This window comes from Akebia trifoliata, chromosome 16 (genome assembly GCF_017979445.1).
Source record: "Akebia trifoliata isolate Shusen 1 chromosome 16, ASM1797944v1, whole genome shotgun sequence".
Lineage (NCBI taxonomy): Eukaryota > Viridiplantae > Streptophyta > Magnoliopsida > Ranunculales > Lardizabalaceae > Akebia > Akebia trifoliata.
Window position 1 is genome coordinate 30,902,798 of NC_141390.1, and position 25,834 is coordinate 30,928,631.

Genomic DNA, 25,834 nt, shown 5'->3' on the forward strand with positions numbered 1-25,834 from the left:
TTTTATCAGGATACACAATTGGACCCCTCGTCTCTGACATACTCTCCTAGCATGGCATTTGCAAGAACTATAGATTTTTCCTCAAGATACATAACTTTCCATCCTCATAAATATGTGCAATTGTGTACCTCAAGAGAAAAATCGATGGTTCTAGCACATGCCATGCCAGGAGAGTATGTTAGAAGGGGAGTCAAAAAATCATTATTCTTAGAAAAAATCTATTAATAATAAAATCACATGAGAGGTGCGTGCTTATGTTATACCATGCATAGGCATTCCACTGGCCTACATATCATTAGGAAAAATGTCAAAATTATGTTTGATTTGAATTGAAAGGTGTTATATTATGTCTCAAACCTACATATCATTGGAAAGACATTGTTACGTACATTCGAAAAGGTGCTTATATTATCAACATGAGTCGCAATAAACTGACTCACAAAAAACTACTTGCTTGACGTGGCATGTGCATAGACCCCTAGATTATTTTGTTTAGGATACACAAGAAAAAGATTTATAGTTCTATTCACATGTCATTTCAAGCACGTGAATTTTTTTGAGTCAATTTATCAACAATGTATCAACTTGCATATCATTAGAAAGATTTCAAAGAGAGCATTTTATTTAATTTATTTATACCATAAATCAATGAAGTTCATGTCACAAACAGTCTATAGTACATATCGATCACTGGTGACTTGTGTTCTTTTGTTAGTTTTGATGCCTTTGGTTTAATATGACTAGTGTTACTCATGCTTAGGCTCTAATTCAACCTCTAACAATTTCCCTTGGAATAAAATTACATTTAGAAGAAGAAACATTGTTTTCTTTAATATCCATTAAATAACTTAGCAAAAGTATGCATGTTGGAGGTAATCATTTGTCCCAACTAGAATTATCATTTTGTCGAATATGTTTTTGGAGAGTGTTTGGGCTTTTCTCATGGTGGTTTACTTGATGCTACAACGTTACTTGAGAATGTTATTTGAGAAGATGACATCATTTAATTCATTAAGTTTGAATTAAGATCATCGAGGCTTAGACTCATGGCTCAGTTGGTTTAACACATTAGAAAGCAACTTTGAGGTTGTGGATTCGCTTCTAGCTTACCCGTCAAAAAAGAAGGGTCGTCTAATTCAGAAGAAAAATGTTGACCTCAACCTCTGCATCAACATAACTATTGGGATCTTAGAGAATTCAAGGAATGTATCCCTAAGAAAACTTATATTACTCTCAAAAAGATTAGAATTGATCTCTAAGAAATCGACGTTTTTCCTCAAACCCTAAAGATTGTGTTGATGGAGAGCCTTAATCGTGGGTTGACAATAGAAAAGTCCAATTCCCAAATATATCCGATCACTCGTACCTATTGGATTTGTTGTATTTTAGGTTCATTATTGAATTACAATAGTAAGTGGCACGTGAACATGAATTACAAAATTAGTACATTTAAGAATTGCCACATGAATTACAAAAAGGGTCATTTTATTTGCACTCACCTTTATGCTCACTCAACCACTTTCTTCTATGAGTCGTACTAGAGTGACCTCAGTGAAGGACAACTTGATGTGGTAGCGTGCACATGTTTGTAAATGCATTTTATTTGTATCTCGAAGAAACACATCTACAAACATGCGTGCATCACCACATCAAGATATCTCCTGTGTGTCTTCCCACTAAGGTCACTTAAGCATTAGTCTTTTTCTATATATCCCACCCTAGATGATTATGTTATGTTTTGGGTGGGTGTAGTGAGAACAAATGATGGGTGCAACTAGTTTGACCTTACAAAAATTAGTATTTATAATTAATCTAGGAAATTTAGCAATAAAAAATAAATAAATGCATGATTTGCTTGATAAAATTTTATTTTATTTAATGTAAAACAAGAGTTTTTTCAATTTTTTTATTTTTCAAGTATAATTAACCATCAAGATTCTCATCAACAGAAAACAATTTTAGAGGGTTAAAATTTAAATTCTAGAAATGCACATTAGGGTCTACCTAATTTAATAAATTTTTCAAGAAGATGTTTCTTAAAAGTACAAATTTTTTTTTTTTTTTTTCAAATAGGAAAACCAATACCAATAGTCATTGGAGAGTAATTTAAGGAGACGTGTCAGTAGATATCAGAATATCAAGCATAGATACATAAACACGTCAACAACTTATTTTTCGTTCATCTGCATCTATGACGTGTCATTCATATCTACACGTTGAGAAATTTTTAATAATATCTTGGCCCCACATCAACATCTCTTGTACACCCAAAGGTGGACACCATAATACACGGAATCAACAGGAGACGTACAGAGAAACAACGCAGAAGCAGAGAAGAAGTAAGACTTGGTTAGGTTAGGAAATAAAAATTAGGATTTTAGGACAATTTCTGAGTTTTCTATTTTTATTTGTTCTTCCAAGAAGAGATTTTAAATCTATTAATTTAATTTTTAGTTTTGGGTCCGCTTTTATTGTTGTGAGTGTGACTAAGTTGGTTACCAGTTTCGGTTACAAAATACAAACACGCAGATCGAATTATCTTTCGTTTCTTCTTTAAATATTCGTCACCTTCTCTCGTCGTTTTGAAGATTGTGGTGCGCGTTATATCTGTATTCTGTACGCACCAGTGGTGCACGTTAGCATTTTTTCCAGAACTAACCTTAAAGACAGAAACAAAGAAACAAAGAGAGATCGAAATCTGAGAGACAGAGTGAGAGAGAATGGATAGTTTGTGTTTTAAAGCAGGGATTCATGGGTTCTCATTGCCGATCTCCTTAGGTGGAGGTATAGAGGGACGTGCGCACACGGCGCAGGTTAGTGCTTTGGGACGTTCTGGTGGTAGGGTTTCTACGAACGATTCTGCAACTACATCTGCGCCTCAAAAGACGTCGTCTTCGCAGTTTTTTTCGGTTACTCACCCTTTGAGATCTCTGTGGCCTGGTAGGGGAAAGAGAAATGACGGAATTGCCCTTGATGACGCCATTGTTGTTGTGGGAGATGAAGAAGGAGAGGAGATTGGTGCGGAAAAAAGGGAGAACGAGGCGACTCAGTTGGAGGAGGAGAGAAATGGGAGTTGGGTGATGAAGATTTTGCATGTTAGGTCTCTTTGGGCGGACCAGGGGAAGAGTGGGGGTGTAGATGTATTGGAGAACGATGAGGCCACGGACGACAACGATGTCGTGGGCGATGAAAGAAATGGATGCTCTTGTTGTGATGGTGAAGAAGAAATTGAAGGTTGTGGGGTTGGTGAAGATGAGGAGGAGAAGATCGAGTTCGACAGGGATTCATTTTCGAAGTTGCTTCGACGGGTTTCATTAGCAGAAGCAAAGCTGTATGCTCAAATGTCTTATTTGGGGAATCTGGCTTATTCAATTCCCAATATCAAGGTACCCTAAATTTCTTTCATTTTTAGAGGAATTTGAATGTGGAGTTGTTTTGGTTTAATGGGTTTGCTTTATACTGTTACATTGGGCAAATCAAGGAACACAGTTTATAAAGTTTTGATTTATGTTAGAAAGATTTTTTTTTTTGATATTTTGGTTTGATAGGTGTGTGTTAAAACTCAGATCATGGCACTTAGTTGCAAATTTTTGGATCTTTTCGTTAGAAATTTTGAAATTGGCTAGCTTTAGATATAATGTGATATGTACTCCATGCCCCAAACAGAAGAACCCCACTGGCAACTTATTGATTTTAGGAATAATTGTATATTGAGTTCACATTTCCAGGAAAATTCTTATGGGTGTTTTATTTTATTTATTTTGGTGAGAAACTTCAGTTTGGGGAGGCTTTGATATAATGGCTCGATTCAGGTCCTTTAAATTAGATGAACCAATTTGTATATCAAGGAAGACGTGTTGTAGGTTCTGACTGGATAGGTTTCTTTAATTATGGAGGACCACTTTTTTGAAACCCAAAATCCTCATACAATCTCCACTAAAATATCATGCAAGGATGTTTCAGTTGGTGTTGCTTACTTTTCTAATTCCAAATCAAGTACCCACACTCATATATTTGAATTCCTCAAAAGTTGAGAATCAAAAACATTTGGTTTGATGGTTAGATGACTAACATTCAAATGCAGATGCACTATTTTATGTAAGACATGTTCATTTGAGTGGTTTTGTTTTAACAATGTATATCTTTTAACAAAAATCAGTGGATTTTAACATTTCATTACTTGTAAAAAAACATTTAACACTTTTTTAGAAAGTTCGGTGGAGGATTTTGGTTTCATTCTTATTTTTCGGGTTTTTTCAGCCAGGAAATCTCCTGAAATATCAGGGTTTACGTTTTGTAACTTCTTCGATGGAGAAGAAAGCACATTTCATGAATGCTGAAAAAGAGCAGACCTCAGCTCAAATTCAAGAAAATGAAAAGAAGCCAGAGGAGGAAACGGAGGAAGCTGAGGACCAAGGGAACAAAAGCAGCTACCGAATAAGTGCATCAGCTGCCTATGACATAGCTGCCTCTGCCGCTTCATATCTGCAATCTCACACGAGGAGCATTTTTTCCTTTAAATCGTCAAAGGATGGGACAAAGGGGTATCCATTAGAGGAAGGCAGTGAAACCCATAGCAATGCTGAAATAATGAGTTCAGAGATAGCTTCTTTTGTGGCCACTACCAACTCGGTGACGGCAGTGGTTGCCGCTAAGGAGGAAACAAAGCAGGCCGTTGCAAAGGACTTGAACTCGTCACATTCTTCACCCTGTGAGTGGTTTATATGTGATGACGATCATAGTGGGACGAGATTCTTTATTATTCAGGTAAACAGGGAATTTAATAGTTGACACCATTGAATTATCCTTTTTTTTTTTTTACCAAATATTTGGTAGTTTTGGTGCATTTTGGCCGTACTCTTACACTGTGATTTGTATATCTTAATCTGCAGGGTTCTGAGTCATTGGCTTCTTGGCAAGCAAATCTTCTCTTTGAGCCCATTCAGTTTGAGGTAATTTGGAATGCTCTTGCAAACCTCGGTTTGTTTATTTTCTGGGGTGTCCATTTTAGCCAAGTAAATATCCTTAAAAAAATAATAATAATTACTTGAGAATTCTTCAGCATTATGTTTCCAAAAGATGAGGTTTCCATGTAAATCTTATGGTGTGCTCCACCTTTTTGTTTCAGGGTTTAGATGTGCTTGTGCATAGAGGAATTTATGAGGCTGCAAAAGGAATCTATGAGCAGATGTTGCCAGAAGTCCGTGCCCACCTAAAGTCTCGTGGCAACTCTTCAACCTTCCGTTTCACAGGGCATTCTCTAGGGGGAAGCTTGGCGTTGCTTGTGAATCTCATGTTGCTTATACGGGGTGAAGTCCCAATTTCTTCCTTACTTCCTGTCATAATGTTTGGTGCTCCATCCATCATGTGTGGAGGTGACCTTCTGCTACGCAGATTGGGTCTGCCTCGGAATCATGTTCAAGCCATTACCATGCACCGAGACATTGTTCCACGGGCTTTCTCTTGCAATTATCCCGATCATGTCACCGAGCTTCTCAAGGCCGTCAATGGCAATTTCCGAAATCATCCATGCCTCAAGAACCAGGTATAATCTTTACTTCACTGCATTAATTATTTGGTGCAGTAGACTTTAGTATCCATCTCAGGTTCTGAAACTTGTACCCATATCCGTGTTTCTTCAACCTTTTTAAACATTAGAGACTAAACTTGGTTCTGTCTGATTTACTGCAGAAACTGTTGTATGCGCACATGGGAGATATTCTGATCTTACAGCCAGATGAGAAATTCTCTCCGCACCACGACCTCCTCCCTTCTGGTAGTGGCCTATACCTTCTAAGCTGCCCTGTATCAGATTCCAAGGATTCTGAGAAGCAACTCCGGGCTGCACAAACTGTATTCTTCAACTCACCCCACCCACTTGAGATCTTAAGTGACCGATCCGCATATGGTTCCGATGGTACCATTTATAGGGACCATGACATGAACTCCTATTTTAAATGTGTGCTTGGTGTGATCCGTCTCGAACTCAAAAGCATGAGGAAGGCTAAAAGGGAGCACCGCCGCCAAGTGTGGTGGCCATTGGTTGCTCCACAAGGCATCCATGCTGGTGTCATTGTAGGCCGGCGGGCAGCATCAAATTTTGTTACTCAAAGCCAATTAAGCTTCTCGGGTGTCTTCCGAACTGGGAGAGAGTCGTTTAAACGATTCAGTAGGCTCGTTGCATCACAACACATGCATTTGTTTGTCGTGCTTTTGTTCCCAGCTCGATTGTTATTGTTGGGGACATTTGCTATAATCAATTTTCATTGAATATGGCACCTCAATTGTTCTCTTTATTTGGTGGTGTCAAGTGTCACCATGGGGGTGATTCTTTTATTCATTCAAATACATGCTTCCCTCCTTTTTTGATGGGAAAATGTCAAATTGTAATGTAGAGAAAGAACATTAAATTATTAATGAAATCAAGAAGAATTGGGTCTCTACAATTTCTGGTAATAAATGTCATCTATGTTAGTTTGAGATTGTTCAATGAAGATATTTTCTTCAAGCTCGTTTTCCATAATATCTTGTAACAAAATGAAATTGCTATGTTCAAATTCGAATTCCAACCACTAGAAGTTTGACAGAGCCACCACTGTGGGAGTTTTCGTCTACTTCGACCCTTCCAAGGCCTTTTGGTGACAAAATAGGGGTCCCCTTGAGACACTACATGTTTATACATATTTTTTTGCCATTTCTCATGAGGTTTCTAGGAAATTGACCTTTTTGAAACATGTAGATGTAATATGGAATGTGATGCACGACTTATCTTACCATCACTATCCCATGAAAGACACACTTCAATGGCTGAATCCACAAGGACAACTGGTCCATGGTTTTAAAACAAGTTCGATGACTCAGGCAACTCAGGCAGTCATCTCTATCTCGAAGCCTACCAAGTGAGAAAGTCGATATAAATCCCAATATTCAGACATCTCGGGCAGTCATCTTAATCTCGAAGCCTACCAAGTGAGATATAACAAAATAATCATCATCTAAACCTCTCACTAGATTACCAACTCTAATACTGAATAAAGAAGAATTACACAAGAATTGGGTCTCTACAATTTTTGGTAATAAATGTCAACTATGGTAGTTTGAGATTGCTAGATGAAAAGATTTTCTTCAAGCTCGTTCTCCATAATATCTAGTAACAAAATGAAATTGCAAAGTTCAAATTTGTATTCCAACCACTAGAAGTTAGATAGAGCCACCACCGTGCGAGTTTTCGTCTACTTCAAGCCTATTGGTGACAAAATAAGGGTCCCCTTGAGACCCTACATGTTTATCCATATTTTTTTGCCGTTTCTCGTGAGGTTTCTAGGAAATTGACCTGCTTGAAACATGTAGATGTAATATGGAACGTGATGCACCACTTGTCTTACCATCACTGTCCCTCGGAACAACTGGTCCATGGTTTTAAAACACGTTCAATGACTCAGGCGACTCGGGTAGTCATCTCTATCTCAAAGCCTACCAAGTGAGAAAGACAATTTGGGGGGTCATCTTTATCTCGAAGCCTACCAAGTGAGATATAACAAAATAATCATCATCAAAACCTCACACTACATTACCAATTCTAAGCCTGAATAAAGAAGAATTACACAAGGCTCACATCAAATTGCCAAGTGATGTTAAAAATCCACCACCTAATACAAATTCTGAGAAATTTTTAACAATTTAAGTGTTTCCTTCATATTACTACTACATTGCAATGGTCATCCCTGCTGTTCCCACCTTTGAGGTGAAAATAAAATAAACATAAAAGACCGATTACATGATTGCCCCTGTTGATTCATTGTGTTAGAAGATAATTGATGGCTCGGATGTTGTGAACCATGAATGACAGACAGGACTCACAGAGGGACCAAGTGATTTTCAAGAATAAGGCTTCAGATCATAGACCATCCCAAAAAGCTATACTAAGCATTTAAATAATAAAATATAAAGAATGATGAAGGCTACCTCTTACAGTAGAATTTTTTTTCCTCAAAAAAATATATACTTGAAAATTATTTCCTCTATAGAAATCATTTTCCTTTGTAACTAGTTTACATTACGATCACCTTCCCAGGATGCTTGAGAAGACAACATATACAAAAATGACACAAAACATGCCCCCGCCCGACCCCCGTTTTCCCCCTCTTCTGTCAAAGCATCTAGAACCGTTTGAGTATACTGGCTTTTAATGTCTGACCAGCTCCTCCCATTAATCAACACATTGGCGTGCCTAGAAGAGCGAATCCTGTTGCAATCTCACCATCCGGAGAGCTGCTAGAGGGAAGCTGCATAAACATTAAGAGAGGCTTAGTTGCTGCATTTCTTTGATTTATATGCCGAGTTAAACAATATTAATGAGTTTGAAGAGGCTTTATTGAACACCGTATTACAATAGTAACAAGCCACAAACTGTCCATCATTTGGAAGCATGCAGGGTGTGGGATTATTTAAAGCTCGAGATGCATGTTAATGTGGCAAACCAGATTTGTGATTGTAACCATGCATGAGTTACACAGCCTGAATTGGTTGGTAATGGAGGTATGAAGTGACAAATGAGTGTCATTAATTGAACCATTAATCTAATTTATGACTAAACTTTAGCCAGTAATCAAATAAAATAAAGGTCCATTCTGGATCTGAACAGATTGCATATCCACGACGTGGTGTTGTGTCAACATGGGAGATAACCAAGGGAATCATAAGAAATCGGGATACTGTAGATTTGCTGAGAGCAACTTTGATGGATGTCTGATATATGCAGAAAGATAGAATACAGAATATAACAGTGGAACTACGAATTGTCCAAGTTGTAGGCAGTTGCAGAATAGAGAATAAGAGAAAGGTGGAAGTTACCACGTGACCACTTCAAACATTCTAGTTACAATGTCATAACGAGCATTTACAGATAACAAAATAAAAGAGTAATGAAGTATTCCAAAGAGGTGGAAAGAATACCTCTTTGGTATAAAATTTTGCCAGGAAGAATGGCTCTTTCTCCTGAACACCGTCATTTTCTTCAAGAATCCTTTGTAAATCCTGCAAAGATGGTAGAGATGATGGATCCATTACCAAAAATAACCAAAATATAATGCCATTAGAGCATTAGAATTTTATAAGATTTTCAACTTATTCTTTGGGATCTAGACTGAAAAGAATTTTAGATGGAAGTAGTAAAAGATGATAAGAAAAAGCATGCCTTGATCCATGGTATAGTTAAATGACACAATAGGATTCATGTTTCCATCCCACTAATTAAGACGACAAAGATAATGTCTAAATAGGCCATTAAGAGCTTCCCATATTTTACTCTTTAAAACTGATTCTGATAGTTTGGTTAAAGGCCTAGAAGGAGAAACAAATGACTTTACATCAAGCACGTTTCAATGCATAACTAGAAAAAGATCATATGTTTTCACAAACATATTATGGAGAGGTCAACAACAATGGAATTGTGTCATGGGCCTTTCATAGGAAAGACCAAAAAGCATTGTACATAATTTATGATAGGAAGTTATAACACAGGAGTTGATACAATTTCCATATTATTGAATAAGGATTTGAGAAAAGTTGCTCTTTGTTGCAAAATAAAATAAAGAAATCCGAACAAGGATGAGAAAAATAATTCATTTTAACGTCTCAATGCAAGCATCCAATAAATGTTTTCACCAGAAAGAACATGAAGAGAGACAGTACAAGGAGTAAATCTTACAAGGCCAATTATTTGAGAAAGATGGGCCAATTTTATGTCTATCTACTCAATTTCCATCCTTGTACACTTGCTCTTTGAAAAAAAATAACTCTGTTAGGCATTGTCTGATTCGGGACGGGAACACAAATTCTTGGGACCTAGGATTTAGAAGAAACTTCAATGATTGGGAATTAACGGAGGTTACATCTCTTCTAGGTCTCCTTAATTCGATCCGATTCAAAGAGAATGAGCAGGACAGGAGAGAATGGTTCAAGGCTAAGGATAAGAAATTTTCTGTAAAGTCTTTCTATAACTGTTTGCTTCTGTCATGTGAGGTTTTTTTCTCTCCATCTGTAATTTGGTCCACTCTTATTCCTTCTAAGGTGTCTTTCTTTATATGGCCTGCCTCTTTGGGTAGAATCCTTACATTGGATAATTTGATCAGACGGAGGTGGATTACTCCAAAGTTTTGTTTACTTTGTTCGAGGGATGGGGAGTCTGTTAATCATATTCTTATACATTGTTCTTTCTCCCGTGTTATTTGGATGTTCTTTTTATCCCGTTTCCAAGTAGATTGGGTTCTTCCTTTATATTTTTTTTATTTTTTAGAGAGGTAGAGTTTCAATATCTTCTCTTCTAGAAAGAGGCATATTTGGGTTATCCTTCCATCTGCCATTGCTTGGGGTCTTTGGAAAGAACGCAACAACAGGGTATTTCATAGCAAGGAGAGCTCATCCCACACAGTGATCTTAAAGATTATTAGGTTTTTGTTCCTTTGGTCAAAGATGAACAAAGCTTTTGAGGGAGTGTGCTTCCAAAATTTCTTATTTAATTGGGAAACCATTTGTGATTAACTCCCAGCCGTGTATTTTTATTTTCTTTTTTTCTTTCTTTGCTGATTCTCTTGGCATGTTGTTTGGGGGCTATCTCAGCCTCCCCCTCATCTTTTCTTCATTTATAAAATTTTTATACTTAACAAAAAAAAATTATGTGTGCGTGTCTTTCAGAATGAACTCTTACCTTTCCTGTCAAGATTTCAAACTCAAGCAACTCCTCGACAATCTTTTCAAGAACTCTACGGTTCTTTTGAAGCATATCCTCCGCCTTGTCATATGCTAAATTGTACATCTGCAAAAAAGGTAGCATCTACTGAAGATGGTTCTTTCATGATATTGACCTTTAGTACACCAAGTTTCCAGAAAATAATACTCTCCGCAATTGGGTCATGCGTATTTTTATTTTGGAGATGATGAGCCATGCCTACAAGTGAACAGAGTCTATTGTGCATGAAGAAACAAAGTCATACCCTTTCGACTTTGGCTGCCATCTCATACTCATGGTTGTCCCCCATATTCAAGGTTGAAACCTGTGCCAATGACAGGAAAATACTGAACACAAAAGAAAAACTGAAGGACAATACTAGAAAGCTTCCGTTAAGAAATATGCATAAAAATTCAAATACAATTTCATAAATGTAATTTCTGGACAAATTAAGCTTGAAAAGACTAGTGAAGGTTAAACTTTGTGAAGAGAGTGCTCTTTGGGACAAGTAAACTAAACAAAAAGGCGGGAGTATCTCAGGGCAAATGAAGTTATGAAATATGTTCAAAATCACAGCTGTAGTACTAATAATAAACAGAATATCCACATACAAATGTAAGAAAAAGAAGCATTCAAAGACTTCCTTTACAAAAAATTGAACAGATATTTTGGGCTTCAAAGAAAGGTACATACCGCATTACTACTAAAGTAAATTGCAGGACTATCATCGGGCCCCCATCCATATTGAATAACCATCCGTGTTGCTATCTGTTGCAAATAATAATCATGTTATTATGCTAAAGAAAAGCACCCTTTATGTTGGCCTCATTTAAAAAGTAAAATGAACCAACCACACGCAAACATATTATATATAAAGATGTGATATTGCCATCAGCATCTTTTATATTTCCTAACCCTAAATGCATTGCATGGTCATTAGAACATTTATAGCAATCAAAATCACTACATTTGCTAGCTGCCTAGCTATGCATTATCTGCTTGGAAATATAAGGAAAAAGTTGCAATATTCTGTTGGACAATTCAACCGCACAATGAGTCGTGCTCAACATAATAATCGTTGTGAACAAAAATCAGCCATTCTAACATTGCCAATTATAAAGAAAAGTTTATTTAAAATCATGGTTTAAATGACTAGTCCAGATTTTCAACTTCAAGTCATTTTTTCATGAGGCTAGGAATGTAAAAATAAATTTAATTTTGTAACGATGGCCCCTAAGGTATGGAAAATTCACTGTATTATTGGATCGTCCAACAGATAGCTATATGATCCCCACAAGGAGTGAAAATAGTGAGTTAGAACAGGGCACACACGCACACCTGGCAAATGCATACATACACACCAAAAAAAAAAACTAAAAACTAAAAATATTAGACTACTGAAGCATTGAAGAAGTGGATGGTGCAGAATGATGTCTACCTCTTGGGCTTGCTGGAGTTCTGACGAAGAAAGAAAATTTTCCTCGCCAAAAGGAAGTAGCAGTTGCGCTGCGATATATGAACCAAAGCAAAATACAAGCTTTTTCTCAAGATATGATCTTGTTTCAACATTTGCATTCATGGAATCTTCATTCTTTGCCTTCGTAATCTTTGTGCATCCAATCCCCTGCAAGAAGAAGTGTTGGAACCATTTTATCAATACTCCCTCATGCAAGGAGATTCCCCAACATAATCAGGTGGTCAAATTAGTTGTCACCCCAATTGTTATTTAGGCGTAGACAGCCTTTTTATACTTTTCTTTATATGTACTCAGTAGAAATGTATTGCATTAATATGGATGCAGAGTTGGTAGAAAATGGCTAGAAGAATCATAAAAAAGTGAAGAAATGTATTGGCAACCATTGCCATGTTATTTGGGAAATTTGGTATCACTTTTGTAATATGTATGCATTCCCATTTGATAAAGTTCTTTTTCAACAGAATGGACCTAGTGTTCTCACACTTAAAGAATGTACATGCTCTCACGCATTCCCCTTGGGTAGGTATCCTTTGTTTTGGAAACCTATTATTTCCCTCATTGTTTATTATTCACCAAAGAACACATGTTCTCATGCATTGCCTTCAGGCAGGTTTCCGTTATTTTGGAAACCTATCATTTGCCCAATTGCTTGTTATTCACCTAGGAAAATGAACCAGAACACCATTCTATAATAAGATAAAATGCAGTGCAGTCTACTTCAGATGTTGAAATGGCTTACTGGCCAAAAAATCTCTAGGGCAACATTTTTCGTAACCTTCAGAAGACATTCACCTAATTTCTAATGGTGCGAGATAACAACAAATTGCAACAGGTAAAAGCTTTACGAATGAAAATCAAATCTTGGAAACAACTTAATATAAAAATGTACTCATTTACCACAGAGATAAATGATGTTAAGCAGAACTGTAACGAAAAATGACTAACCTCCCAGGCTAACGGCTCAAGCCATAAATTATCAACAACATCGAAGTTTGGTAAAAGGAGCGCAATAAGACCCCGACCAGCAGCCCAGACGGCATGTGGGAACTTTGTCTCCCTTGTCCACTTGCAAATCATCAGACTCATTATTTTCCAGTCTTAAAAAAACAATAAATATGCATGAAAACCAAAAGTGTGAGCAAATCATTTGCAAAATTATTTGACTCCAACCTATGCAGCATATTAAAAAGAAAAAGTGTGAGCAAGCTAACATAGGGAAGAAAAAATATTTTAACTTAACCAAAACATATTTTAAAAGTATAAAACTCAACGAACATGGAGGTTGAACTCGGAGATTGCTCCGAAAGAAAATTCAACTTAATATGGTTCTTATAACATCACTCTCTAGAGCTACTTTCCTTCAAAGATATGTTTCTTATAAAAAAAAAAGATATGTTTGTTCCTCTCTTTCTATATGCCCCAACAAACTGCAAATGGCAGCCTACTCCATAGGATCAAGATCTAAAGGCCCAAAAGAACCAAACTTCGAAGATAAAAAATGATAGATTTGGGAAAGACCCAGTCAATACCAAAGAGGCACAAAAACATAGATACTTCTTATTGTCTCTCAACTGAAAATACAAGCAATAAAATAACTCCGGAAATGTGAAGTACATCCAAAAATGTGTGAATACAGATGTCAAAGGGGCAATTGAAGATGATAAATCATAAATTATGAGCTTCTGGTTATCTTCATGAGATACTCCTTGAAAACTATTGTGCAACTGTCATGAAATGATTTCAATTATTTTTGTGAAATTTGAAAGCATTTTGGTTCGTAGAAATAGTCCAATGGCCACATTAGTAAACCAAATAGAAATAGAATTCAATGAGGCCACATTCAGTTATCTTTTGGGATGACCAGATATACTAGTCTATCTGAAAAAAGTACAACTATGATTAAAGAAAGATATGGTAAACTATTATCGCTAGATCAAAACCCAAATGACATGAGATTTGACTGGAGAAAAAGAGATGAAATACACTTCTCCATTATAAATATGATTGATAAGATACTTTCTTACATCAAGAGGAGGGCTCAAAAGTTCAATCCCATTGCTTATCTGACCATATGGTTCCATTAAATCAACCACACTCTGTAGATCCTCTCTTGTCAATGCCAGTCCAAGATGGTTTACCAGCCATTTGCTAAACCTCTTCACAATTATGATTTCCCTCAGCCATCTTGGTACAATACCACTGAAAGTCTACATGTAAGCAACCAAGGGTTACCATTGAATAACTGGGAAAAAACACAAATAATGCAGATGTAAATAGAACTTATTAACTTCTGAGGATTATCACAGGGGATGTCATTATCGAACAAGATTACATGTCTAATTAAAATTAAGAGATGTTCGGATAAAACATGCTCCTACAAGAAGACAACATAAATATGCTTCTGTGAAACATAAAAGTCAGAAGTGGCCAAGATAAATAATATCTTATAAATCGAATTATTTAGGCTCGGTAGATTAACCAGATACATGAATAGACTGGATTCTCACTTTTTCCAAAACTTAACATGATAGATTTTCAGAATAAAAGGTTAACTAGCTGTTTTCAATGTACCAAATCAGAAAAGTAAGAATCTACAAATCCAAGCATTCATTTATATACCTACTATGCTTCCTTGATGCAGATTGGGAAAGCCATTGTTTGAAGAAAAGGTACATTTTGGTGATTTATTGTTTGAAGGTTAGTTTCTAGTCCTCTTAAACGAGGGATGTCTTAGTAATTTTGGGTTGTAATTAGCATGGAAGGTTAGGACTTGTGGGAACAATCCAAGGGCTAGGATTGTTCCTAGGGTTTGGACTTACAAATAAGAGCCACCATTTTGTGGAGGAGAAATGGTTGAGAATTTGATGAGAATAGAAGAGAGAGCTGCACTTCTATGGAAAGAGCAAACATGGGCTCCTCTCTTGTGCAGCTTGGAGTCGGGTAGAAGCATAGCTTCCCACCATCCCACAATAGAGAAAAAGCATCATACAACAACAAGCATGTACGCATTCTGAACTTCCACAAAGAAGTGAAAAAGGAAGATTGATTGAAGATGTAGCCTAACCCAGGGAATCACTGCCTTGGAATCTATGTCGAAGTTGGAGATCACCTATATATCTTAGAATCTCCCAAACACAGTCCATCCACCCAAAGTTGGTTCATATTCAGATTCCCATTAAACCCTCTTCCTCATGTAATTCTCCCCCTCTATAAATACCAAGGTTGTTAACAAAATTACAAGTGTTTGTTTTATTTATAGATAAGATAAAGAGCAAACGAGAACAAAAACAACAACAACAACAACCACTACGGCATTTCAATGTTACAAATGACCTCCCACCGTGCCAAAAAATCCTCGAAAAGGACCCCTCTAAACTCTCTAAAAATTTTGCACCCAAAAAATAAGAGCCCGAGTGTAGATCTAATTATCTAATTATCTAATTATCTAATTACAAGTTTAACTAATAATTACATTGATAAGCATGCAACCTAAATTACAGTGTGAAGACCACATGGTTTTTTGACAATGGCTGTTATATTTAAACAACGGCAACCACACTTAGCAGTTATGTTCTACACCACTGAGACTGTGTCAATGATATGAGAATAACAGAACAGCATCAATTGTATATGTTTCAGCACTTTTAAAATTTTACTGCTATTTTACAGTCTCTTCGCAATTTAAATCAAATAGCATATGCATTGAATTCAGCAGTATCTACTAAAACCTCAAATAAACTAATAAGCAATTACAAAAAGGTCGGGATAACTTGACTCCTAAGAATGACTCATGAAAAAAAACACATGATCCCAACCCTTTAAATGCAAAATCCAATGGTTAAGGTTTATCCTCGGGATAAATATCTCTGAGATTTGTGTTATCAAGATACTCATAAATCTCAACCATTGGATTTTGTGTTTAAAGGGTTGGGATTGTGTGTTTTTTTCATGAGTCATTCTTAGGAATCAACAGATCCCAACCCATTACAAAAATATTTATCAAAAAATTTATACCATTATAGAATGAAAACCACTATACAATTATCAAGTTTAGCCATAAAACTCAAAATGAAACATGAAAATGCACTTATGAATTTCCCTTCGTAATTACCAACTTTCAATTATCAAAAAGAGTAAGTCAACGAAGATGGAGAAAAGACTATAAGTCAGTGCCAATATCAGTAGTATTTCTTACCGCAAACCAGCCACAGTAGCTCATAAGTTCATCAGTATCGAGAAATTTGCTCCGAAAAGCACTACCTTCCAAGGCCAAAGGAACAAGTTTTAGTTCTATAGGCCGTAGCAGAGCTGTCTTCTCAGCAACCTGAAGAGAATGTTGATTTTTCATGGCAAGAAGAAATCATGAAGGATGAAGCTGATGGAGATTAGGCATTTCATTTACTATGCTTCATAAACAAAAGAAGGTATTTATTTGGTCATTTTTATGACATGATTAATAATTAATCATCCAAATAAAAGAACTAATGAAATCAGAGTTATGAGTTGCTAATATTAATCTGTGAATAGAAAGGACCAAATTTCAATTTTTTCAAGACAGTGATTTTGTTGTGCAATTCAATAATGGATAAAGTCAGTCATAAACCTTGACTAGGAATAAACAAACAACTCTTAGAGCTCATCTGACAATAAAATAAACAAACATGCGACTTCTGAGCAGTAGAATTACCACAATGAATACAGTGGACCCCAGGATCACCATCACTGTCAAAGCCCCCCACCCACCCACAGATGGATGGATGTGCTAACCAAATTCCCAGGGTCCAACATATTGACAACATAGCAAAATAATCTTGCCAACAGAAAATGCTTGCACACACTTTTTGAATACAAAATAAAATTTGAGAGCATATAAATATAGTGTGGCTATAGGCAGAATTCAATGGAGGAGCAAGATTCATTCAGCCGACATCATGCAAATAAACCTAAAAAATATTAGCTCAGAGTTACCTTTTCCCAGTCTACAAAATCAATGAGCTGGTCATCCATAGTTTCTTTTGCAGCAATTTGTAGGATCTTCTCCCTTTCCATTTGAGTTGGCCGTTGAAGATGAAATACTCTATCCATCCGACCAGGCCTTCGTAGGGCCTGATCAATTTGCTTAAGATTTCTAGTAGTAGCCATCAAAACAACCCCATCTTGTTTCTCAAACCTGCACAAAGAAAATTGTACGTGCAAAACAAAAAAGTTTAAAAAAACCTACCATAGTCAAAAACATGAAACTAATCTTCTAACTAATTTTCAATAAAAATAAAAATACAAATAAAGAAAATGAAATTTTATTTTATTGATCATGACGAGAGATAGTCACCTCCAATTAGTTTCAAGTTTCACCTAGCTAAGTGGAAGTCGTATGCAGACCCTAAGAGCAAGGGGATCTAAAAGTGCATTTACGGGAGTAGATCAAAGGCCTACGTTGGAACTTAGGTTGATGACCTTGAACCATAAATCCTTGAGATAAATGTCATTTCAAACTTATAATCAAACTATATCACTTGGATTTATAATCCAGTATGAATAACTCACACCAAATATTAAAAACAAACAAACTAAAAGTTAAGTACTTAAAAATAAATAAATAAATAAATAACCATGCATTTAAGTTGTGGCATTTTTTATGCCGATAGTTTTTTAAATGAACTGAAAATGAGTGCTGTCTCATTAGCACATGTCAGATTTGACCTCCTCTGAATTTGTCCATCCAATACCAGAGGAGACGCATGAACACCCACAACTCAAACTACTGTCTCAAGTAAATCCCATGCATAAAACTCAATCAGCAAAGTAGATTAAGTAATTATATTAGCATAAATAATAGTAAGAACTGATGTGGAGGTAGTTAAAAAATTGCAACCCTAATTTCTAAACTAAAGGTTTGATGGAATTTGGATACGAAATTTAATTTTACTACGTGAAATGTCATGAGAGTGTAGGTAGAAGATTGGTAGTTCAATGACAAGGCAGAGAAGAGAGATTTGGAATTTACCCATCGAGTTCCACAAGAAGTTGATTAATAAAAGCTTCATGGTCCTGCTTTTTTGTGTGAATAAACTTCCCACGAACACCAGCAAACTGATCGAAATCCTCAACAAAGATAATTACAGGTGCCTACAAAATGGTATCAAACTATCTATAAATTCAACAGAAACAAGATGGCAAATATTGAACAAACTAGCGTCGTGCTTATCATGGAAAATACTTGTATATAAAGTCAAAATAAAGCTTAGAAGCTCTCCTCAATGAGAAAAACCCAAAAATGTTACAACCTTTTTTTTTCGATAGGTAAGCAGGTTAGTGGTTAGTAATTAGTGAGTGAAGGCAGGTTTTGAACCAAGGTCGTGGAATCAACACTCATAAAGCCTTCCAACTTAGAAAGTAGGCACCTTAAAAAAGAAGAAAATGGAAATAGGGAGAGGGGGTGTTAAACCTCAAAGAATTGCATGTAATTAAGAAAATGGAAATCAATAACCAGGCTTATCGAGGACAACCAAATCCCTTGCTGTTTGAAATAGTTCTCGAACATTCGCGGCACTTTGGCCAACCCATAGCCCAGCTTCCATTTGCTCAGCTTTAACTTCCACAAGAGGCACCTTAGCTTCTGCAGCTATAGCCAGTGCTAGAGACGTCTTCCCTGTTCCCATTTCACCCACAATAAGAACTCCCTGCAATGTCAAGTACAAACTTCAGAGACGTACAGCAATAATAATTCAACTTCTCTTGCTGTAAAATTAGATGGACCAAAATACCCATGAAAAGATCCCCACGAGCATTAAATGGCCTGGAAATATCATTACATTATCAAGTAAAGGGGAGAAACATTTTTAGAGAACATCTGAGATTATCATACCCGAGGAGCACGAGCACCCATTTCCCGGAAAGCACTGGGATTTTGTAGAAATGCCACAACTTCATTAATTTCCTCTCTCATAGAGTCAACACTAGCAAAGTCGTTCAACCGTATTGGTGGGTTCTTTACCCTCTGCAGATTATATAACCATGAAATTATGCATGTTGTTCAATTGCAGATTCCTGCAATTATATAATATATAAAACATCAAATGTAAGTTATATGTATACCTTCATTTGATCAAAAGCAGATGCTATCGGATCAACGCCCTCCTTTTTTCTACGTGATGTTCTGCGCAACTTAAAGTTAAAATAAGCTTTCTGCAAAACAACATTCAAAATAATATTATTCAGTCTGCTGTCTCTGGCAAAAAACAAACAAGAAAACATGCTAGGTGGTACCATTATCTAACAGGTGAGGTTAACAGAAGCTCTAGCTGAAGGAGAATTAGCAGCTCGGAATCATTTAGGTAAAAGCAATTAAGGAGCAAATCAATGCATTATGGGCTGTTATGAATTAAGAGTTACTAATGTTTTATTTGTTACGTTTATATGTATTCCTTTTTATTTTTTGTTGGGAAGGAAAACAGGAGAGGGAGTAAGCTGAGGCTGAATTTGTGTTTCTCGGTTGCGACTACAAGTGCAATCTAATATAGCAAGAAATATTGCATGTGCAGGAGTGGTTGAAATTTGAGAGATGAAAATGCTCATAACTTGTTTCACTCAAATCACATTGTTTTCATACATAGAAGATCCATTAACACCCGAAAACCCCCCATAACAAAAACTAACATTGAATAAGTCAATCAGTTGTTGAAAAGGTTCGATTTTGATTTGCCATTCAAATATTAGGTCCAAAATAGGAGATTGCAGGGGGGGAAAGCATTCCAATAGAAGAAATTAGTAAGAATGCCCTGTTCTCAATTATAGTGGTCAACTTTACTATCCATCCCTCCAGCATAAAACCAATGATAAAGATTATAATCAGCCAACAAACTATCCAAGTGAATCATCGACCCTGAGTGCATCCTGCGGCAGGAGGAAACGATTATAATGACAGAGTACTTGAGTAAACAATGATGGTGAGAACAACTTAGCTCTGGCCCAAGTGCTGCGGCCCATACAAAAACTTTTTACCACTGCTCAATTCCAGAAAAAAAATGGTTTTCTAGGAAAAAAATCTTTCTTGTAGGACGCACCAAGGTCACTCAATGATTTAGTTTCTGACACAGAAAATTAGATTGGCTGTATTATTTGGTCTCTGCTTCAACAGTGTCTATGATACAAGAAAGGTCTGAAAGCATGTGCAGTCTACCTTCCCGTGCACCTTTCCAGAGGATCTTAAACACGTAAAGTTCCAATGAACTTTCTGGATATGGTTCTCCTTAAATTTTATCCTATCAAATACATGTTGCAACAAAAGAAGAGAGTAATTCGTTTTTACCCTTTTTCTTTTTAACTTTATGCAACAGTGCCTCTTAATGCTAATATTCTACAATTTGAACAAAATTTGGGAAACTACTATTGTGTTTTATTATTTTTTTTTACAATTATCAACCAAATAGAAGAAAATTTCATACGAATTAAATTCAAAAAAAACAAGAAAGTACCACTTTCCGCAATTTTTGCAAGTTTGGATCTCTGCGTAAAGGTCCATAACCAAGAAGTCTTGGAATCTTTTTCTTCATAAAAAGGAGCGCATTAAACAACACATAACCATATAAAATGCTTCTAATAAAAAACCAAAAAAACCACCGGAAGCCTTCTGTCTTCCTGGATTTGAAATTAATTTCAGCCTCAGACTGCCATTTCAAGTACCACGTAGAGCCAACAGTTTGATCTACTTCCTCTGGCCACGCCATCCCCAAATTCATTCTTACCTGAAACAAAGTTCCACACAAAATGGGCAATACATGAGATTCCTATTTCCCACCCATGAAGTACCATATATGCTACTGATGGTGAACAATATCTTTTATTGAGATGTTCACTTAATAGCTAAAGTGCAATATTTATGCTTTATCAAATTCTTACCGGGAAAGGAATAAGAAAGTCCACGATTGGAAAAATAATAACCATCATTATGTCATCATTAATATTTCTTATTTTCTCAATAAACCATTTTCTTGTGTATGATACAATTCCAGATTTCCATAATCCAACCAAGCATTGATAAGACAGCCTCATTGTCAAGTGAAATTGTTGGCGAATATCCAATTCCGAGAATGGAATCCACATCAACTGAACAGCAGTTGGAATACCAGAAGCCAGCATTTTAAGATAAAGCCCATCAAATCCACCAAAATCTTCAAATAGAACGTCTAATTCCTGCAAAAAGAAAAATTGTAAGCATAACGATGAGAATATATATGAGAGAAATTCCATAGATCTGACCAAATACACATATATAACCTGGATATCAACGTAATATTCCTTGTCATCACCCTTGAGTGCAACATACATGGCAGCCCAATCATGTCTAATGCGTGCATGCTCTACAAGCTTCTTTGAAACAGCATAAGGAACAGCGACTGGATCCATTTCCCACCTATTTCTTTCTTCATTATACCATGTTTTAGCCACCACTCTATCTCGGTCCAAAAGGATACGCTCCTGCCACAATATTTAAAATAGACTGTCACACAAAATAATCAGATGAGATCTAGCCTTCTACACAGCATGAATTATAAGATTTGGCTTTGATGATGATGTTGGTCTCATCTCCAATATAATTGAGAATATACATCACAAAACACATACTAACAACCAAAGTAATCAGAAGGTCATGTACTCTGTAAGTGGAGCATATCACAAGATTTAAATAACAAAACTAATACAAGGTTTAAATAAGATTTTCAAGAAAATAAAACAAATATTTTAAGTGAAATTGTTGAATTTCATCTAACATGTCAATGCTTAATAAAGATCAAGTTGAAAATAGGATGAGATAGTAACAAAAGAAAAGAAAGAAATTCTCATATCTTACACCATATGGAACAAACCATACTAGACTCGAACTGGAGGTAAGAAGCTACATATTGGGAAAAAAGAAAAAGGAAAAGGAAACAACAACAGAAGGAAATAAGCCCTCATTTGATGGAACAAAAGCAACTTTTACCATTAAAAAGTAAACATCAAGAACAGAATCCAGGACTAGCATCATTGCGGGCTTAACATGCTGAAGAGGGATGTATAGACAAAATAGATTTGAATAAACACTAAGCCAAATATCTTCCATAAAGAGGTACTTGGATACAAGGGATCTAAATTTGATATGTGCATTCCACTTATACAAAATCAAACAATATGACAACTAAGCATGTTGAAGAATTTCAATGGTTCAAAATTTCATGCTGTTTCAGAATTTTTGGGCAGAACATTCCAGTTTCTTCCAAAATCAGAACGAAAAATTGAACCCCTAAACATTGAATGTTTAGGAATGTCCTAGAGTGTTTACATGCATAATGAGAGAAGTCAATCCCAAAACCATTGAACAACCAATTACAGGGAAGTTTTCTCTAACAACTACAAGTACTAGGGAAAAATTCAAACTAGACCAACCTGTCTCTGAGCCACATACTGTTTACCATGATCAACATTTTCTAACAAATTCCTTTTCAAGTCCGCCTTAGCTTCTTCACGCCACTTCTTCCATCCGTGGAACAAATGGAGACGGATAGCTTTAGGAACAACCACCTCCTTATCTCCAAACATCCATTTTAGTTCAGCTTCTGGGTAACCCTTCACAACCTCGTCTGCTGGTGTGTTTACAAGAAAACGTTTCTCATCCCCGAAATGCTTCATTTTCTGTCTTATACGACCTTCCACTTTGCTTTGCAGCTCCCTCGATTCCTTCAAAGCTTGTTTTATATTTAGCACAAAAGTTTTAGCATTCCTTTCTAAGAGAAGTCCTGAATCTTCTACTTCCAAGACACTTGGCAGTAGCATTTCTTCCCAGTATTCTCTTTGTGCAGTTTCTAGTTCTCTCTGAATATCAGATCTTGAAAGTCTGGTTGTAGTACTTTCAACTACACTGCAACCAAATATGAATTAAATTTTAGTCTAAAATAGAATAGGTACATTAGAAAATAATCAAGAAGATCATGCAACCAATGAGATGGAAAGGACATGGAGTTTGCCACAGTAGAGCTTAGCTAACCTGTTACTGTAAAGTTAAAATTTACATCTTTATGGGTCAAAATGGACATAAACTCAAAACTCTAAACCCTTATAAAAAAAATGGACATAATCTCCTATAATTTTGGCTTTCCTCTCCTAAATCCATAACCTTTTTTAGTTACTTATAGTACGTGTCTTTTCTTTTTTCTTCTTTTAGTAAGTAACTAATAGCACTTCTATACTAAGATCAGTAATACCCATTCAGATATTGAGAAAGTAAGGGGAGAACTGAGCCCCCCCAACAAAGAGGTTCGTGGTGACTTTAATCCAGAAACATACCTGTGATGCAGCTATGCATTAATTTAAACTGTTCAATGAGTTGTTCACTTCTTAGATGGACAGTTCTTGAAAGTCACATCAACTAAGCAATGTACACATTTAATAATATATGGGATTCTTTCCCAAATGCTACCTATCTGCCTAAGTTTAACCATTAAATCAATCTAGATTGGACGGTTGAGGTTTACAATTGGTGTATGTTTGCAAGTATAGCTAATCCAATAGTTTGCTCACTAATTATAGTCTAGATTTTTTTCTTTTTTCTTTTTTTTTGTAATGGAATAGTAAATATGTGATGAAGGGGTTGGCCATAAAGGTAACAACTTCTAACAGTGCCTGGTGTCAGCATTTATTAACTCACTGGGATAGCCTAATACCCAATGAACCAGATGACCAGCAAGTATACAAATTTAGTACTGAATTCTCAAATATAAATGCGACATGTTTACAGATCTATGATTATCTATAGATCACCAGTGATATTTAATTTCAAAACATTCATAAAATGCACATAATTATAGCCCAAAAGCAATGTCATAACAACTCAACACATGCATAATTGGTTCCATCTGCAACACCCAAGCATAAAACCTAAGGCCCAAGATGATATTCAGTATATCTTACACATAAATGTCGTTAATAATAGTCCATAATTCCAATGAATGTGAATTCAATATTTTCAAAGATTTGTGAACAATTTGATACCTTTTGGCGTTCTGGCGCTTCATTTCTTGGCTAAACCTCTCCACCAAAAGCTCACATTCTCTCTCAATAAACGAAAGCTCTCTGATTCCAATGCTGAAAGCCATCGTCTCTTTCCTCAAAATCTTATCTTCAATCTCCTCCACTTTCTCCCAAATCTCATTGTACTCTTTCTCAGCAACACCGATATCCTCTTCGAGCCTCTTACTATTCTCTCGCACCTCTTCTCCACCACTAACCTTCTTCGACAACTTCTCCACCTCCTTCATAGCTTTCCACATTGAGTCAAGAAGTAAATCGGACCGTTTAATCAACTCAAATTTATCTCTTCTCATCTCCCTCAGCTCAACATTCATCCCATTAAGAATTTCCTCTTGAAGTGCCTCCTTTTTCAATTTAACTTCCTTCAACACTTTCTTAACTTCATTCATGTCTCCTTTCGATGCTCTAACATCTTCAATTCTTCGAAGAAGAACGGACACCGTCTCAAGTAACTTCCGAGTGTAATGGGAGTACTCATGCTCCTTCTTGTTCGATTCCCTTTTGCTCTCCCTTTTAGTTTCTTCTCTCGACATTACTCCAACGAAAGGCGCAGCAACGGCAGGCATTTGAAGTTTACGGATTGGGATAAATCCAATTGCTATCCAAAACAAAACTAACACCATATGCTTTCGAATACATTCCATTAGATTTTCGTTGTTTTTTCTATAATTCACGGAGAGCAAATCGAGTTTATCGTCTCTTTCAGATCTTGAGCTACCCAAAGAATCTAGAGAGAAAAAATGACTGAGCTTTTCAGTCATTTGGATGAATTTTTGGGATTTGTTAGAGCAGTCTAATCTAAATCTTCGAATTCTACACCGTTTTCTTCGAAAAAAATGAGTATTGGATGTCGATCGAAAGGAAACAAGAGGTAAAAGGTTTAATCTTGAGGAGATAGAAAATGGAGGGGCGCCATTAATGGCGGAAGATGGATTGTACATAATCGACTCCATGGTGGAAATCACGAAGACGTGAATATGGAAATTAGGGTTTTAGTTCTAAATATGTCGAGTATTCTTAGGGTTTCACACAGATCTAGTTTTGGAGGAAAGATGGACCTTCGTTTCTTCCACTTCATAGTTCAGACAGAGTAGTCGATGTGGAGTCATTGCGAAAGGAGAAGGGAGGGAGAAGGGAGGTTTATCGGGCGAGTCATAGATAAAGTGATAAACTGGGAAAACGAAACTTTAACAAGGGTATTTTCGCCATTTCGGAGGCAGGCCACCTTCGGTTGTTAACGCGAGCTGCCTAGTGGCACCCAACTATTATTTATTACACCGCAATTAAAGATTAAAACACACCACTCAAATATTACAAAGTTTTGGCTCAAATTATTACTCAAATCACACCATTACAAAACATTATATCTCTAGTTGTTTACAATTATTAATAGGCTCGTATATAACCTTAAACCTAAAAAATATAAATTTAACAACAACAACAACAAAACAAAAAAAAAACAATAGAGATCTTCTATTGTCATCCCAACTTTTGCTTATTCTCAACTATTACTTATGTTCTTTATTTTTAATTAGAGTGTAATAAGTAAAAGTTGGGGTGTC

General features: G+C 36.2%; 2 protein-coding genes across 2 annotated transcripts; one reads left to right on the forward strand and one right to left on the reverse strand.

The window, feature by feature from the left end:
• The first annotated feature begins 2,329 nt into the window (after nt 1–2,329).
• Nucleotides 2,330–6,490, forward strand: LOC147383514 (phospholipase A1 PLIP2, chloroplastic-like). The gene is made up of 5 exons (XM_086427840.1): nt 2,330–3,386; nt 4,261–4,767; nt 4,893–4,952; nt 5,129–5,545; nt 5,692–6,490. The coding sequence occupies exons 1-5, from the start codon at nt 2,721–2,723 to the stop codon at nt 6,268–6,270; spliced, it is 2,229 nt and encodes a 742-aa protein (XP_086283966.1). The 5' UTR covers nt 2,330–2,720; the 3' UTR covers nt 6,271–6,490.
• A 1,034-nt stretch (nt 6,491–7,524) lies between these two features.
• EMB2458 (FtsH extracellular protease family) lies at nt 7,525–25,586 on the reverse strand. The gene is made up of 19 exons (XM_086427839.1): nt 24,234–25,586; nt 22,632–23,103; nt 21,483–21,683; nt 21,105–21,398; nt 20,681–20,950; nt 19,302–19,391; nt 19,072–19,203; nt 18,713–18,886; nt 18,211–18,332; nt 17,175–17,376; nt 16,402–16,530; nt 14,231–14,413; nt 13,152–13,271; nt 12,168–12,353; nt 11,423–11,497; nt 10,995–11,054; nt 10,709–10,816; nt 8,956–9,036; nt 7,525–8,285 (listed from the first exon to the last, which is right to left on the reverse strand). Exons 1-19 carry the CDS (start codon nt 25,223–25,225, stop codon nt 8,214–8,216), a joined length of 3,963 nt encoding a protein of 1,320 aa, XP_086283965.1. The 5' UTR covers nt 25,226–25,586; the 3' UTR covers nt 7,525–8,213.
• Between the last annotated feature and the right edge of the window lie 248 nt (nt 25,587–25,834).